The sequence below is a fragment of the Tuber melanosporum genome (assembly GCF_000151645.1).
Source record: "Tuber melanosporum whole genome shotgun sequence assembly, scaffold_180, strain Mel28".
Taxonomy (NCBI): Eukaryota; Fungi; Ascomycota; class Pezizomycetes; order Pezizales; family Tuberaceae; genus Tuber; species Tuber melanosporum.
The window spans coordinates 145,351-159,286 of record NW_003298842.1 but is presented as its reverse complement, the minus strand read 5'-3'; the positions used below and the strand labels follow the sequence as shown (position 1 = coordinate 159,286).

Sequence of the window (13,936 nt, the reverse complement as noted above, 5' to 3'; positions counted from 1 at the left end):
CCAGAGGATTTCGAAGTAGTCTTCCAGTTGGATAGCATCGCGGTTCAACAACAGTCCAACAATCTGTTGTCGCAGCCTCACATTGAGCTCCACATAGTTTGACATCGTTATGGTATTCGGATGGTAATTGGTGACTAGATAAGGTTGTCAAAAGCCTGCTCCATAGCTTGATTTTCCTCATCGCTGCTTTCGAATTCCGACTCAAAGTATGGTGCCCAAAATCCATCCCTAGCTTCGAGTTCTGCATGCCATCGCTCAGTTTCTGGCATCGTAGGTGTCTAGCACATAGTGATATAATTGATCGTTGGGGGGAGGGATACATTTGGCATGTTATCTTTCCACCAATCATTTACCATATCCATAGCGTGCTCTAGTCCTTCTAGCGGTTCCCAGCTGTTTTCACTTGTTGGATATCCTTTTCATTTGACTAGGAACTGATCATTTCCATACCAAAGGTGGTGGTCTCTGATTTCTTCAAGTTCCCATTCATCTTTCTTGTCAATGATGATAGGTTCAGGTCCAGAGTGGGTTCTTCCAGGGAACTTGGAGTCGTCATTTGGGTGGAATCGCTAGACAGCAGAGGCGTGGAAGACTGCAGTATTGCGGCGGTACATGCATCCATCCATCTGGACAGTGTAGCTTTCTGTATGCTCATCAAACGATAAGACCTTGAAAGGTCCTCGCCATCGGGGTTGTAATTTCTTGCTGCCTCCAACATTGGTAATGAACATGTTTCCATGTACCATAAGCATATCTCCTGATAGCATAGGAACATCTTTGCGTTGTCACTTCTGAGCAGTAGTGGTGCTTCGGAATTGGGCAGCTTTAACATCTTGGAACGCATCATTCTGAATTGCTTCATGGCGGTTTAGGTGGTCATCGGAGGCAGGGACTGAAGAGTTCTTAAATAGTGTTGTGGGTAGGAGAGGGTATTGACAGCTGAAGATTGCCTTGTATGGAGACATTCCTAAGGTGTCTGAGAATCCGGCATTGATATATATGCGGCCAGCTCAACAAGAGCTAGTTCCCAGTTAGTTTGTCGTTCCTTGATCATGTTGCTAATTCCGGTCTTGACTTCGCGAATCTTTCGTTCTTCCTGGCCATTAGTCTCATGATGTCCAGGGGCAGCCATAATGTGGTTGATTCCGAGGGAGGTCAAGGTTTGCTTCCAGTATCTGGCGGTGAAATGTGGATCAGCATCACTGATAATAGATAAGGGGTACCCATGTGGTGTGAATAGGTATCCTTGAAGGTTATTCCTGGTGTCTTTGGAGGAATCGGTAACCTTCATTGATATGAGCCATGTATATCCAGAAAGTTGGTCTACAGCTACCAAGATGGTATCATATTCAGCGGATTTGTTGAATGGTCCTGCAAAATTGATGGCATAGGACTCCAAGGTTTCACATGGTAGTTGGAGGGTCTGTACTTTCCCTTCAGGTAGTTGTGTTTGCTTCTTATTTGCCTGGCATAGTTCACATTTTTTGACGAAATCGCGAAAATCCTTTTGCATTTCAGGCCAGTAGACATATTCCGAGGCATATTGGAGGTTGCGGTCCGCACTGTGGTGTCCTTTGTTGTGAATCTCCGTGATGACATATTCCCTAATTGTCATTCCATTGAACACATGGCCTTTTGGGATGTACAGGCAATGTTCACCATGACGGGTACTGCTATAGACAATTCTATTGGATATGTTGTAGGGGGCGAGATCTCCATGCCTGGAGCTATCCATAGCTTTGAAGTAGATTGGGTCATGGCGATATCCGGCTATCATTTGGCTTCGGAAAGATGAGGTTAATTCCTCTGTAGTTGATCTAACATCTCACTCATCTTCAATGACAGATCCTCTTGTCCGTTCGACAGGGGTTTCCTCTTCTTCAAAGGTCTCATAGAGTTGTCGGTCATGCTCGTGGATCGTGGGAGGCATGACAGCAACAATGGTTTCATTGTTGTATACGCGTAAGGGTCCACCATATAGTGGTCGTTAATCGATTATGGGAGGAGAGGATGGCGGGGCTTACTGTGGGGGTGTAAGTAGGATATTGCATCCATATAGGCTGCTGCTTGTTCGAGTTCTTCAAGACCTTCGTGTCGTGTTGGAACAGGATTGAAGGTATGGGGATGTTGGATTGATCTATCTTCATTGATCATTTCTTCTGCTCCTTCTGCGATGTTGAAGCTGGTGTTTTTGGAATCCTTAGCAGACATATAGTACGGTCATTAGCATCTGTTGCCGAACTTAATCTCGGTCTGGTGAAAAGGGCAGGTGTCATAATAACAGTGGGACCAGTGGAGTCTGCTTTGTTCAAGTTCGTGAGGAGGTGTGCTGCGGAGCGTGCAATTGTCTTTACATTTATCATCAATGTCTTTTCCTCATTCAGTTCCTGCAGCTCTATACATGGTGTAAGAGAAAGGATTGGAGGGAGTGTCTGAGCTGGCAGTAGCCATCGAAGGTTCTTGTTCATAGGAGGTGTCGTCAGAACTGTCTTCACCTTGTCTGGTGTGGTCATGAATAAGAGGAGGATTTGTGAGTTCTTCGTTCTCATATAGGTGGGAAAGAGCATCAGCTAAATAGTTTATTCTTCCAGGCGAATAGACGATTTTTGCATTGTAACCTGTTTGCAGGGTGCTAATCACCTTATTGGTAATAGATACGATTGTAGGCAGGTGGCCTGCTCTTCCAGAGAGGAGGCGAGAGCTGAGAACTAAAGGAGGCTTCGAGGGTATACTGGGCAATAAAGAAGTAACCGTTCAACCAATTATATTGAAATACTGTCTGTCAAAGTCTTCCTTTTCTATCGTAGAAACAGGCGGTCTTTAAATACACAAATCTGTTCATGTCTAGCATGAACGAAACTAATCAAAGGTATCAATCGATACACTTTGGTAAAACTCCTTAAGTATCAAAGCGATTCTTAAAACAAAAACATAAAGCAAAACCAAGTATCAAACGATACTTAAAACAAAACATAAAACAAAACCAAGTATCAAACGATACTTAAAACAAACCAAGTATCAAAGCGATACTTAAAACAAAACATAAATAAAACCAAGTATTAAACAATACTTAAAACAAACCAACTATCAAAGCGATACTTAAAACAAAACATAAAACAAAACCAATAACCGAGTACCCGTACCGGTTACATGCATCGTATTTTCTGATCTCACCTATCCATCTTGTTCTTCTCCTTCCCGGTACTCTTTCTGTTTTAAGATTAGTGAGAGGTTGGTAGTCAGTAACAATAGTGAAGGTATTGTCCATCACGACGTGGTTGAAAGCGGCAAGAGCATCAATCACATCAAGGGCTTCCTTGTCTGTTGTTCCATAGTTCATCTGCGAGTTAGTGAACTTCCTGCTGTGTAATGCTGCTGGTCTCGCCGTTTCATGAGAGGCCCCTTGTCCAACCCATGCTCCAACTCCAACATCTGATGCATCAGTAATTAGCCATATCAGTTCTGGTTTACTATAGCCGATAGGTTGAATAATATTGGCCCTTTTAATCAACTCCTTGATATTGGTAAAGGCTTGGTCATGGGTGTGGGTCCAGACAAATTCTGCATTGCCGGTAAGGTCTGTGAGCGGCGCTGTCACCGTGGCGTGGTGTGGTAGGAACTGGGAAATATAGTTGACTAGTCCTAGGAATCGCATGAGTTCTTTTTGATTCTGGGGTGTCGTCCATTCCATTAAACAGGATATTTTTCCAGGGGCTGCATGTATTCCTTCATTATCTATAACATGTCCTAGGATATCGAGTTTATCGGCAAACAGGATTGATTTGTTTCTGCTAGCGTAGAATTTAGCTTCCCTTAGTTTGGTACAAACCAAACCTATATGGTAGGCATGTTCTATTTTGGTGTCCGAGAAGATGAGAATATCATCAATGTAAACCCAGACAAAATGGTGGAGGTATTCGCTTAGGAGGTTTTCCATAATTCGTATAAAGGTTGTGGGTACATTCATATCACCTTGCAACATAACTCGGCTAATGAAACTTCCAAAGGGTGTTTTGAAACTATTGTAGTGTTCGGATTCCGGATCTAACCTTGTTTGGCAGTAGGCATCGCTTAGGTCAATCTTGCTTCAGAATCTAGCCCTTAGAACTGCATTCAGGATTTGGGTTTGGTTTTTTTGTTTTGAGATAGCGGAGCTGTAGCTCCATAAGCCCGTGTTTTCATTCAATAGTTTGAGATCAACCAAGGGGTGAATCCTTTTTCCATCTGCTTTGGGTTGAACAAACACGGGAGCGGCACCTGGGGCTTCTGCTCTATAGATAACTCCTCTTCTTTGTTGTTGGTTGATCCAATCACAAAGTGGGCCTTTGTATGCGTCAGGGATGGAGTAGGTAGATTCGTTCTTAAAATTAGAGGGGTCTCGGAGGCAAATATGGTGGTTTACTTCTCTCATATGTGGTAGTTCTTCGGGAATCTGAAAAGGGAATACATCAGAGTATTCATCCAATAGACAATGGGCCATTGCTTCACAAACTGCGGGTCGGTATTCTCCGCTTGTTGGTTTGCATGAAACTCTGACCTTCCGATCTGGGAAATCGATGGTTGATTCCCCACACCTGATTATAGCTTTGTGGCAGTTCAGGAATAGCATTCCTACTAGCGCATCATATTTGGCTAAGTTTGCGACTAGTATTTCCTGGGGGGGCAGCATGGCAGAACCAAGTCGAATGGTTGTGCTGCAGGTTTTATGACTTGTAGATCGCGATCCCTTAACTTCCATATTGACTGATATGGGTTGATTAAGGTCTCAAGTTGGAAGTCCATGGACAGAGACAAAGGAATTACTGATCATGTCTCTTTCGATCACGCCAGTGTTGAATAGGACTCGAGCCTTCTTGCCATTGATGAGAATAGTACCTTTCAGGGTGGTGTGTACTTTAAATGTAGCCGGAGGCCGGACACTGTTTCACTCCACATCGATATATCCGATATGAATCTCCTCATATTCGCTGTATTGGGCATCATCACTATCTGTAACCGGTAACGGTACTCAGTTATTGGTTTTGTTTTATGTTTTGTTTTAAGTATCGCTTTGATAGTTCGTTTGTTTTAAGTATCGTTTAATACTTGGTTTTGTTTTATATTTTGTTTCAAGTATCGCTTTGATAAATAGTTTGTTTTAAGTATCGTTTGATACTTGGTTTTGTTTTATGTTTTGTTTTAAGTATCGTTTTGATACTTGGTTTGTTTTAAGTATCGTTTGATACTTGGTTTTGTTTTATGTTTTGTTTTAAGTATCGCTTTGATACTTGGTTTGGTTAAAGTATCATTTGATACTTGGTTTTGTTTTATGTTTTGTTTTAAGTATCACTTTGATACTTAATTAGTTTCACCAAAGTGTATCGATTGAGACCTTTGATTAGTTTCGTTCATGCTAGTCATGAACAGATTTGTCTATTTAAAGACCACCTGTTTCTACGATAGAAAAGGCAGACTTCGACAGACAGTATTTCAATATACTTGGTTGAACAGTTACATCTTTGTTCCTCAGTACACCCTCGAAGCCTCCTTTAGTTCTCAGCTCTCGCCTCGTCTCTAGAAGAGCAGGCCACCTGCCAACTATCGTATTCATTACCGATAACATGATTAGCACCTAGCGAACACATTACACTATCATTCTCAATATTATTGGCTGATGCTGCTTGTTTGATCGCCTTTCCTTTCCCTTTCTTTGTAGGGCAGTTCCTTGCCATGTGTCCTGTTTTTCCACATTCAAAACATTCTCCTTTCTATCATCTCGATTCTTTGGAGGATTTGGTTTTCTTCTTGAAAGCTCGTGGGGTATCGTCTTCAGAGTTGCTACAGGGTTTGTCTAGTGGTTGGCTATTTCTACTAGATGATGTCTGTATTTTGTATGCCTTCGTCTCATGGAGAATGGCGTCCTTCCGTTCTGCTCTTACAATTATAACTGCAATATCGTCGTCGTCTTCCTCGCGTGGTTCAACCTCTCGTCGGCGAGTAGGATGCATAGTATCATAGAATCGTTACTTAAGGATGTAGTTGGAAATGCTTCCGTTCTTCATTCAGTCCTTATACATCAATAGATCTGTAGCTACATCTGTAATCCTCTTGACATGCATCCTATTAACTTGCTGGAGCTGGTTGAATTTGTTGTATAGGAGGTCGCTGGTAATAGAGGATTGGAATCATCCTTTCAGGTAATCGAGGACTGTAGATCCTCTTAATCTCACATTTCTGCAGTAATCCTTATAGCATTGGTGGTATGCGTCAGTTGCCTTTCCCTCGCAGAATAATCCAATGTATAGTCCAGTTGTAGGGTCTTCCACCTCTTTCTCTTACAGGAGACGATAGTGTGTAAGTTCCGTTGCCCATCAGTCAAAGGCTTCAGGTTTGAGGTCTTTTCCTTCTCATGTAATCTTTGCTAGGGGGTGGAGTTTAAACTTAGGAGGTTCAAATGCTGCGGGTACCTCTTCTTCTTCAGGCCTAGCCCAAGATTTTCCTCCTCCAGAGGGCCCTCCTCCTGTGCTAGCCAAGTTTGACTCGCTGCTAGATTCAGAGTTGATTGGAGGTTTAAAAGAAGGCTTCTTTGCTAAAGTAGAAGAGAATTCTCCAGGAGGTTGTGTGTCTTCCACGTTTGCTGGTTCGCCCGGCTCCATAGCAGAGCGTCGATGTTGTTTCTTTCTTGTAAGGTCTTGCCGTGGGATTTGCTTCCTACTCCTGGTTGTTAAAAACTCTATTTTGGATTTGAGACGAAGCCAAATGTGCCGTGATTCTGCCGCTTCTCTCTGGTAGCATTCTGAGGTCAATATTGATAGGTTGATCAGGCATAAATCCAGTGACAGGTTCTTAACCACTTGCTGGGGTTAAAATAATGTAACGTGTTCGCAAGGTGCTGATCATGTTATCAGTAATAGGTACGATAGTTGGCAGGTGGCCTGCTCTTCCAGAGAGGAGGTGACAGCTGAGAACTAAAGGAGGCTTCGAGGGTGTACTGAGGAACAAAGAAGTAACCGTTCAACTAAGTATATTGAAATACTGTATGTCGAAGTCTGCCTTTTCTATCGTAGAAACAGGCGGTCTTTAAATACACAAATCTGTTCATGACTAGCATGAATGAAACTAATCAAAGGTATCAATCAATACACTTTGGTAAAACTCCTTAAGTATCAAAGCGATACTTAAAACAAAACATAAAACAAACCAAGTATCAAACGATACTTAAAACAAACCAAGTATCAAAGCTGTAACGTGTTCACAAGGTGCTAATCACGTTATCGATAATAGATACGATAGTTGGCAGGTGGCCTGCTCTTCCAGAGAGGAGGCGAGAGCTGAGAACTAAAGGAGGCTTCGAGGGCGTACTGAGGAACAAAGAAGTAACCGTTCAACCAAGTATATTGAAATACTGTCCGTCGAAGTCTGCCTTTTCTATCGTAGAAACAGGCGGTCTTTAAATACACAAATCTGTTCATGTCTAGCATGAACGAAACTAATCAAGGGTATCAATTTATACTCTTTGGTAAAACTCTTTAAGTATCAAAGCGATACTTAAAACAAAACATAAAACAAAACCAAGTATCAAACGATACTTAAAACAAACCAAGTATCAAAGCGATACTTAAAACAAAGCATAAAACAAAACCAAGTATCAAACGATACTTAAAACAAACCAAGTATCAAAGCGATACTTAAAACAAAACATAAAACAAAACCAAGTATCAAACGATACTTAAAACAAACCAAGTATCAAAGCGATACTTAAAACAAAACATAAAACAAAACCAAGTATCAAACGATACTTAAAACAAACCAAGTACCCGTACCGGTTACAAAAGCGATACTTAAAACAAAACATAAAACAACACCAAGTATCAACCGATACTTAAAACAAATCAAGTATCAAAGCAATACTTAAATCAAAACATAAAACAAAACCAAGTATCAAACTATACTTAAATTAAGCCAAGTATCAAAGCGATACTTAAAACAAAACATAAAACAAAACCAATAACTGAGTACCCGTACTGGTTACATGTAGCATGTACTGATTCCATTGCTCTAGAGGATCCGTCAGCAAGTACAGGGAGATCTGGGATCTTCTCTTCCCCGATAACTATGTCCCAGCAATTTTCTGCAATCAATCACATCTTAACACTATGTTCCCAGGTGGGAAAGTTCTTTTCAGTCAAGAGAGGACATCGAAATCTCTTCTCCATATACTCATTGTTGGATTTGTCGATTGGCATTGAACCTTTAGGATATCCGGATTCGACAATACTTTTTAGAGCAGGATATGAGGTAGATAGTATAAAGAAAATGAGAAATAGAAAAGAAAGAAGAGAAAAAAAAAAGGATATTTAGGGTCTTTTGGTATATGAGGATATCGGCTTGGAAAGCATCAATCCGGGCTCACAACCTGAGAAAATAAGTGACTGATAAGAGCGGAGGCATTGTATAAGGTGATAGATAGAGTGAGATTCAAGTTCTTAGGATATTCGTGATAGCAGAAGATTGATTGTCCAGTTCACTCCTCTTTTCTAACTACATGACCAGGTCCTTCTTAATAGGATCTGTTTCCTCCAATATCAAGTCTGTGTGGGTGAAAAGTTTCATTCCCAAGTAATGGAGTGAAATATTTTCTCCCGCTAAAGAAAGAGAGTTTTTTACCATTAAGGTGTAGAGAATTTCAAAGGAATGAATGAAACAAATAGCTTGAGGATATCCTGATCTCCTAACTTCGCAATAATGAAACAAGCAAGGAGACTACCAAGTGTTTGAAGAAATAAAAAAAAAGAGAAAAAACTCATGTGACGGGGACCAAGAATCCAACATTGCCGGTGTGGGCATTGCCGTCGCCGATCTTAACATATGTAGTCTGAGCCATAGTAGTCTGTCAAGAGTGCGGTTGAACGTAAAAACGGTAGAACAATATTTGCGTGTATTGGGGCAGTTTACAAAATTCTGAAAGAAGATAGCCGGGAGATGAGCCCTGTTGTATAACACTTAACACCCGATGATTTTAGGAGGGTGCATGACTCATCTGAGAATACTACCGTACTACCGAGTGGTTGGAATGTAGAGCCGCATTCTCCATGTTCTTATATCTCCCTTGTATGATATACAAATTTATGACACCTCAGAAACTGAGCTAGCCAACAACGGGAATAGCTTTTTAGCTGACTGTTGGCTATCTTCGTACCCCTCTATAAACGGAGCATCAGCCACTGTCAGTTTAGTCTGAAAATTTCAAGGAATTGCGACAACCAGTTAATGAGATCTAACACTCCCGCAAGTGGACTCGGCTTACAGCATGTCACGACAGCATTGTTCCCTCCCTAGTGATTTTACACCCAAGTTCGGAGATTAGCGTCCTGGCGGAGAGAGCGAATTGCAAGAGTTTTTACGGTATAACTCTAGGCATACCGAAAAATTTGACCGCAATTCTTTTGCCGAATAATGAGAGGGGGGGCTACCAAAGCATTTCCAAGGATAGGAGATGCGAGAACTTTTCCAATGCGGCTGTACTCGGGTAAGTTAGTATTGTAATGTACCTCAATATCGGGAATCTCCCGAGTCTACTATGGTAAAACCCTTATAGAGGGTTGGGTAGGAGGCTATTGGAATTTTGTAGAGAACAAGGGGCTGAGTGAGGTGAGGTTGCACTGTAAGTTACTATTTGGGATGACAACCGCCTGGCATGATAGCTGTTGAAGGTTCTAGATCGATGTTGGTTGACTGAGATAGATGGTAGAGGTTTCGAGATTCTAGCGGAGAGTTCAGAGGTTCAATAGATTGGTGTGGAGGTTCAGAGATTGACTGGAGATTCTCCAGTCATGTCTTTCCTTTGTTATCCCGGGAGTGTATGAGGGAAAGGGTAGCATGCTTGGAGAGATACGGATAGGTGTGGTGATTCATGGAATGGTCAGGATACATTGTTTATATTTTACTTATACACCTGTCTCTACCGTTCGCTTAGAGAAGAGATGAACGAAGTTGTTTTTCCTTACCTTACGCTCTTGTCCACGTCCTGCGACAGTGGCCCACATAGTCCTTTAGTTTTTCTCTATCGCTGCGCGAGTCAACCATTGACTGCTAAACCCACTCATAAGAATAGCGAGGCAAACCCCGCACAACTCGTCACACCGTAACATCACTTGGAAAAACCACCATAACTTCTAGCCATCAGATTTTGAGCGGGGATCAAGGAAAACTGGTAACGCAATGGCAGCTAACAGGATTTAAACGCCAGCTAACAAAATCTAATATGTCCGGAGGGCTCAGGCTATACCCCGTCCGAAAGGTGGTAATCCTTCCCATGAGCTTCCGTCCATAAGACCCGGGGATAGCCAGATCCCATGAGGGTTGTTGAAGCGTTATTTGAGGCTCACTACCCCATCTCTCGCAGTTGGGGCGTCTCTCCCGGTCCCTGTATGGGAATGCTAGACATTACGAATTCCGAACGACCTTACCGACGGCATCAGCACCTGCCGCTCCGCAAGAAGTCTTTAATGTTATCGGTACATGAGGTGGGTTTTTTAAATGACCCTATAATATATGCAGGTATAACTGCGTAATTACGGCCGAACACATTCAAGCGATTATTTTTCAATTTGCCCGAGCTTGAATGAATACTCTTATAGTTGCCGCCGCGGAAACATTTACAACGCAAGCTATAAAAAGTGGTTGATGTCCAGTCCCCTTGGGTCCAATATACACGGATCCAGCGACCTTAAAATTCTGGAAAGCTTAATCACTCAACCTCTTTGTCTGGCATGTTCGTAGGGTTCTCTGGGAGTTGGGGTGTAGTAGTGTCGAGAGACAAAGGAATTATGGGATGTTAGAGGTCGATATGCTCTTTGATATGGGTGAGATATATATATGTCTACCCGCCCTTTTTTCTACTTCTTCTTGGCCCTAGAGGAAGGAAAGAAGAAAAATACAGTTCAACAAAACTCCTGCCAAAATGGCTGACCTCAGCACGAAACCCCGCTCAGGCCGGCTCCTGGAGACAGCAGCTTTTACCGAACTCGTAGACCGCTACATCGAGGGTCACATCCACAGCCACTCAGCCGAGCGTTTCGCTTTGTCTGGCGGCATCAGGCTAGCTGACACCGATCGGGCAGTGGTGGCCTTGATGCGGGTCCCGCACCCTCCCTACTACGACACCAGTTTTATCGCTAAATATTTCAAGACCACAAACTATGAGCAAGCCCACAGGGAGCAGGTGGAACTGGAAGCCGCCAGTCTGCACCACGCAGGTGAGGCCTTCCAGCGCAATAATAACATTTCGCGGTCCCCGAGAGTTTACAACCTTCGGCCGGAGCGAAATCTTATTGCTATGGAGCGTATCCGCGCGAGGGGTGTCCGCGATAGCCCCCAGACGCGGTGGGCGAAGGAGAGAATGATCAAGTTTGTGAGGCACATGGCTGTTGTGAGACTTGCTATTCTGACCCAGGTGGAGAATGAGCTCGGGGTTCCTCGGCACTCCACCCATGGAGGGAGGGTTGGGCCTTATTGCGCATTTGTGTGGTGGGATATGGACAGGGTTTCTCCTCCCCCCGCACTTTTCATTGCTTTTACCGTTTACATATTATGATAGCACAAATTTGTTGGCTGGCCGCTGATCCTCGGTACAGCACAAATTCTGGGGCCGGATCAACCGCGGTCCATTCCCAAACCGCCACGAAATGATACTAGCCTCCCTTCGCCGAGACCGACTGGTATTCAGATGGATGAGACGAGAGGGTCTAATGGTCCCCGTCCGCTCGCACTTCCACACATTCAACGATATAATAGAGTACCTAGAAACGACAATCAGGAACATCGACCAGGTGCCCCGCCCAACCCGCCCGGAGTTTTTTTCCCTGAGCCACAACGACCTCCAAAATGGCTTTAACGCTATGGTGCGCGGTAGCAGAGTGGCCGCACTCATAGATTGGGAGGCTGGCACATACGAACCTCTATCCATCTGCGTCAGCGACTTGGTCAACTCAACGGACTTCGATCCCAGAGTGTGGAGGGAACATGCAGGCCCGAACGGCGAAAACTTTCACGTTCTGCCCTACCGGTTGGAGGCAGACCCCATTGAAGCGAACCTAGCACATTCCACCCGGAGGGGCGCCGAGCGGAAACCGTTCCCAGACTGGGAATTAATCGACAATAACGGGGGGCCGCTCGATGAGGAGGACTTTTGCGGCGATAATTACCCCGAAGACATCAGTTCCGACGACGACGAGAGCATCGTGGATGCTGCGGAAATGCACTGCGACTCGGATGTCGATGCCGAGGTAGAATGGGTGTTCCCCACGATCCCCGGGGTTGAAGGCATCACCAAGAAGGTGCCGGGGGGGAAGGGCGGGCGCCCATACCGTATCGAGAGGGATTGGTACTACCAACCCGTGTACGCCCTCATGAAGGAGTTCATTCACCACCAACGTGGGGCGGGCTTGGGGCCGAACGGGGAGTGGGGGAGGCTGCCTGAGGAGTACTCTAGGCCACTAGCGGAGTGGGAGGATCCACTGTTCGCGAGAGTCACAGAGAGCCACTTCATCGCCAGGCACAACCAGCTTATTGACGAGGATAAGGTGGATGGGGCGGTTGCTCAGGCGGCTCCTGGTCCTGGTCCCACTCCGAAAGGTCCTGGTCCCACTAAGAAAGGTCCTAGTCCCACTAAGAAAGGTACTTCTCCAGCTCAGAAAGTTCCCGCTTTAGCTCGGAAAGTTCCAACCCCCACTCAAGATGTTCCCACTCCCATCCAGAGTCCCCAGCCCAAAATGCGCAAGACAAGCCAGCGATGGCGCCGGGTGCCTACTCTCACCGGCAGCGCGCATGACGACGCCGTGGTGCGACCAGAAGTCTCCCCCGAGTCGCCTGTATCGAGTAGTAGTAGTGATTACCTGGGCAGGAACCGCCCCCGACGAGTTAGGCCAAAGTCACCCCCAACCACCACCTGGAAGGCCAGTCGGAATCGCAGCCCTATTCCCCGGTCCGCGCTCCAGAGAGCACGGGAGCCGAGAAAAGCGAAGCAGTGGGCGGAGGTGGACCACCCGCCGGTGGAAGCCCCGCCCCCTGATGATGATACTCTGGTGAAGGGTGTTAGGGATTCCATTATGGCGAAGGTTATGGAACAATTGATGGTTGGGCCGGATAGTGATGCGGGGGTTCCTCAGGGCGCGAGGAGGTAGATCCCGATCAATTGGCTCGCTGCTCTGGGGATGTCTGCTCCGGTTGTTTCGGATTGCTACTATTATTCTGTATTTTTCCGGTCTCTTCTCTTACCTCTCCCACCACCTTTTATATCTCGTTTTGTTGATTCTGTAATTTCCCGTCGAGCCACGATTAGTTTGATAGCATTGCCCGATAGTTAGGCAGATGATCTAACTTTTCTTTATTTCGCCTCCCCGCAGGGGGGTTGCCTTTCAGCAATAGCTAGTTGGATTCTCTTCGTATAGCTCACTTTCCGGGATAACTACCGTGGTAATTAGTACCTTAAGCAAATAGCTAGTGCTAGTCAGCGATATCGTGAATACGACTCCCTTTCACCTCGCTCTCATCGTCTCCGAAACCACAATTCTCTAGCCCCCCATCTATCCGTGAGGTATCTAATCCGCATGAGAAATACTCGAGTAAGATAGAGCGCATAAACACTATCCCGAATCTTTCAAGCCCGACCTCGGTAACTCCTCTAGTGCTCCCAAGGTGATGGAGTAATCCCATCGTGGAATAGTATTGGGATTGGATTGGGGCACAGTGAGGTCTGATGCACTCAAGGAGACACATTGGGTGGTGTGCACATGTGGGATGTCAGCCACCACAAACTGTATTTAATGAAGCTTCATTCCTTCCTTTCTCTTGAGTTTTTCTCTCTGTACCTAACATCAAGAAAACATACTCTCCACTTCAACCATCCTTCCTTCTGTGGTGAACTCACACGAGTCCCATCATTGTCGATCAATCG

At 44.8% G+C, this 13,936-nt stretch overlaps 1 protein-coding gene across 1 annotated transcript; it reads left to right on the top strand.

Moving 5' to 3' along the window:
• Window positions 1–10,942: 10,942 nt before the first annotated feature.
• On the top strand, window positions 10,943–13,163 carry GSTUM_00003639001 (uncharacterized protein; the record flags this gene model as incomplete). Its single annotated transcript, XM_002837274.1, has 2 exons — window positions 10,943–11,524; window positions 11,616–13,163. The coding sequence occupies 2 exons, from the start codon at window positions 10,943–10,945 to the stop codon at window positions 13,161–13,163; spliced, it is 2,130 nt and encodes a 709-aa protein (XP_002837320.1).
• Between the last annotated feature and the right edge of the window lie 773 nt (window positions 13,164–13,936).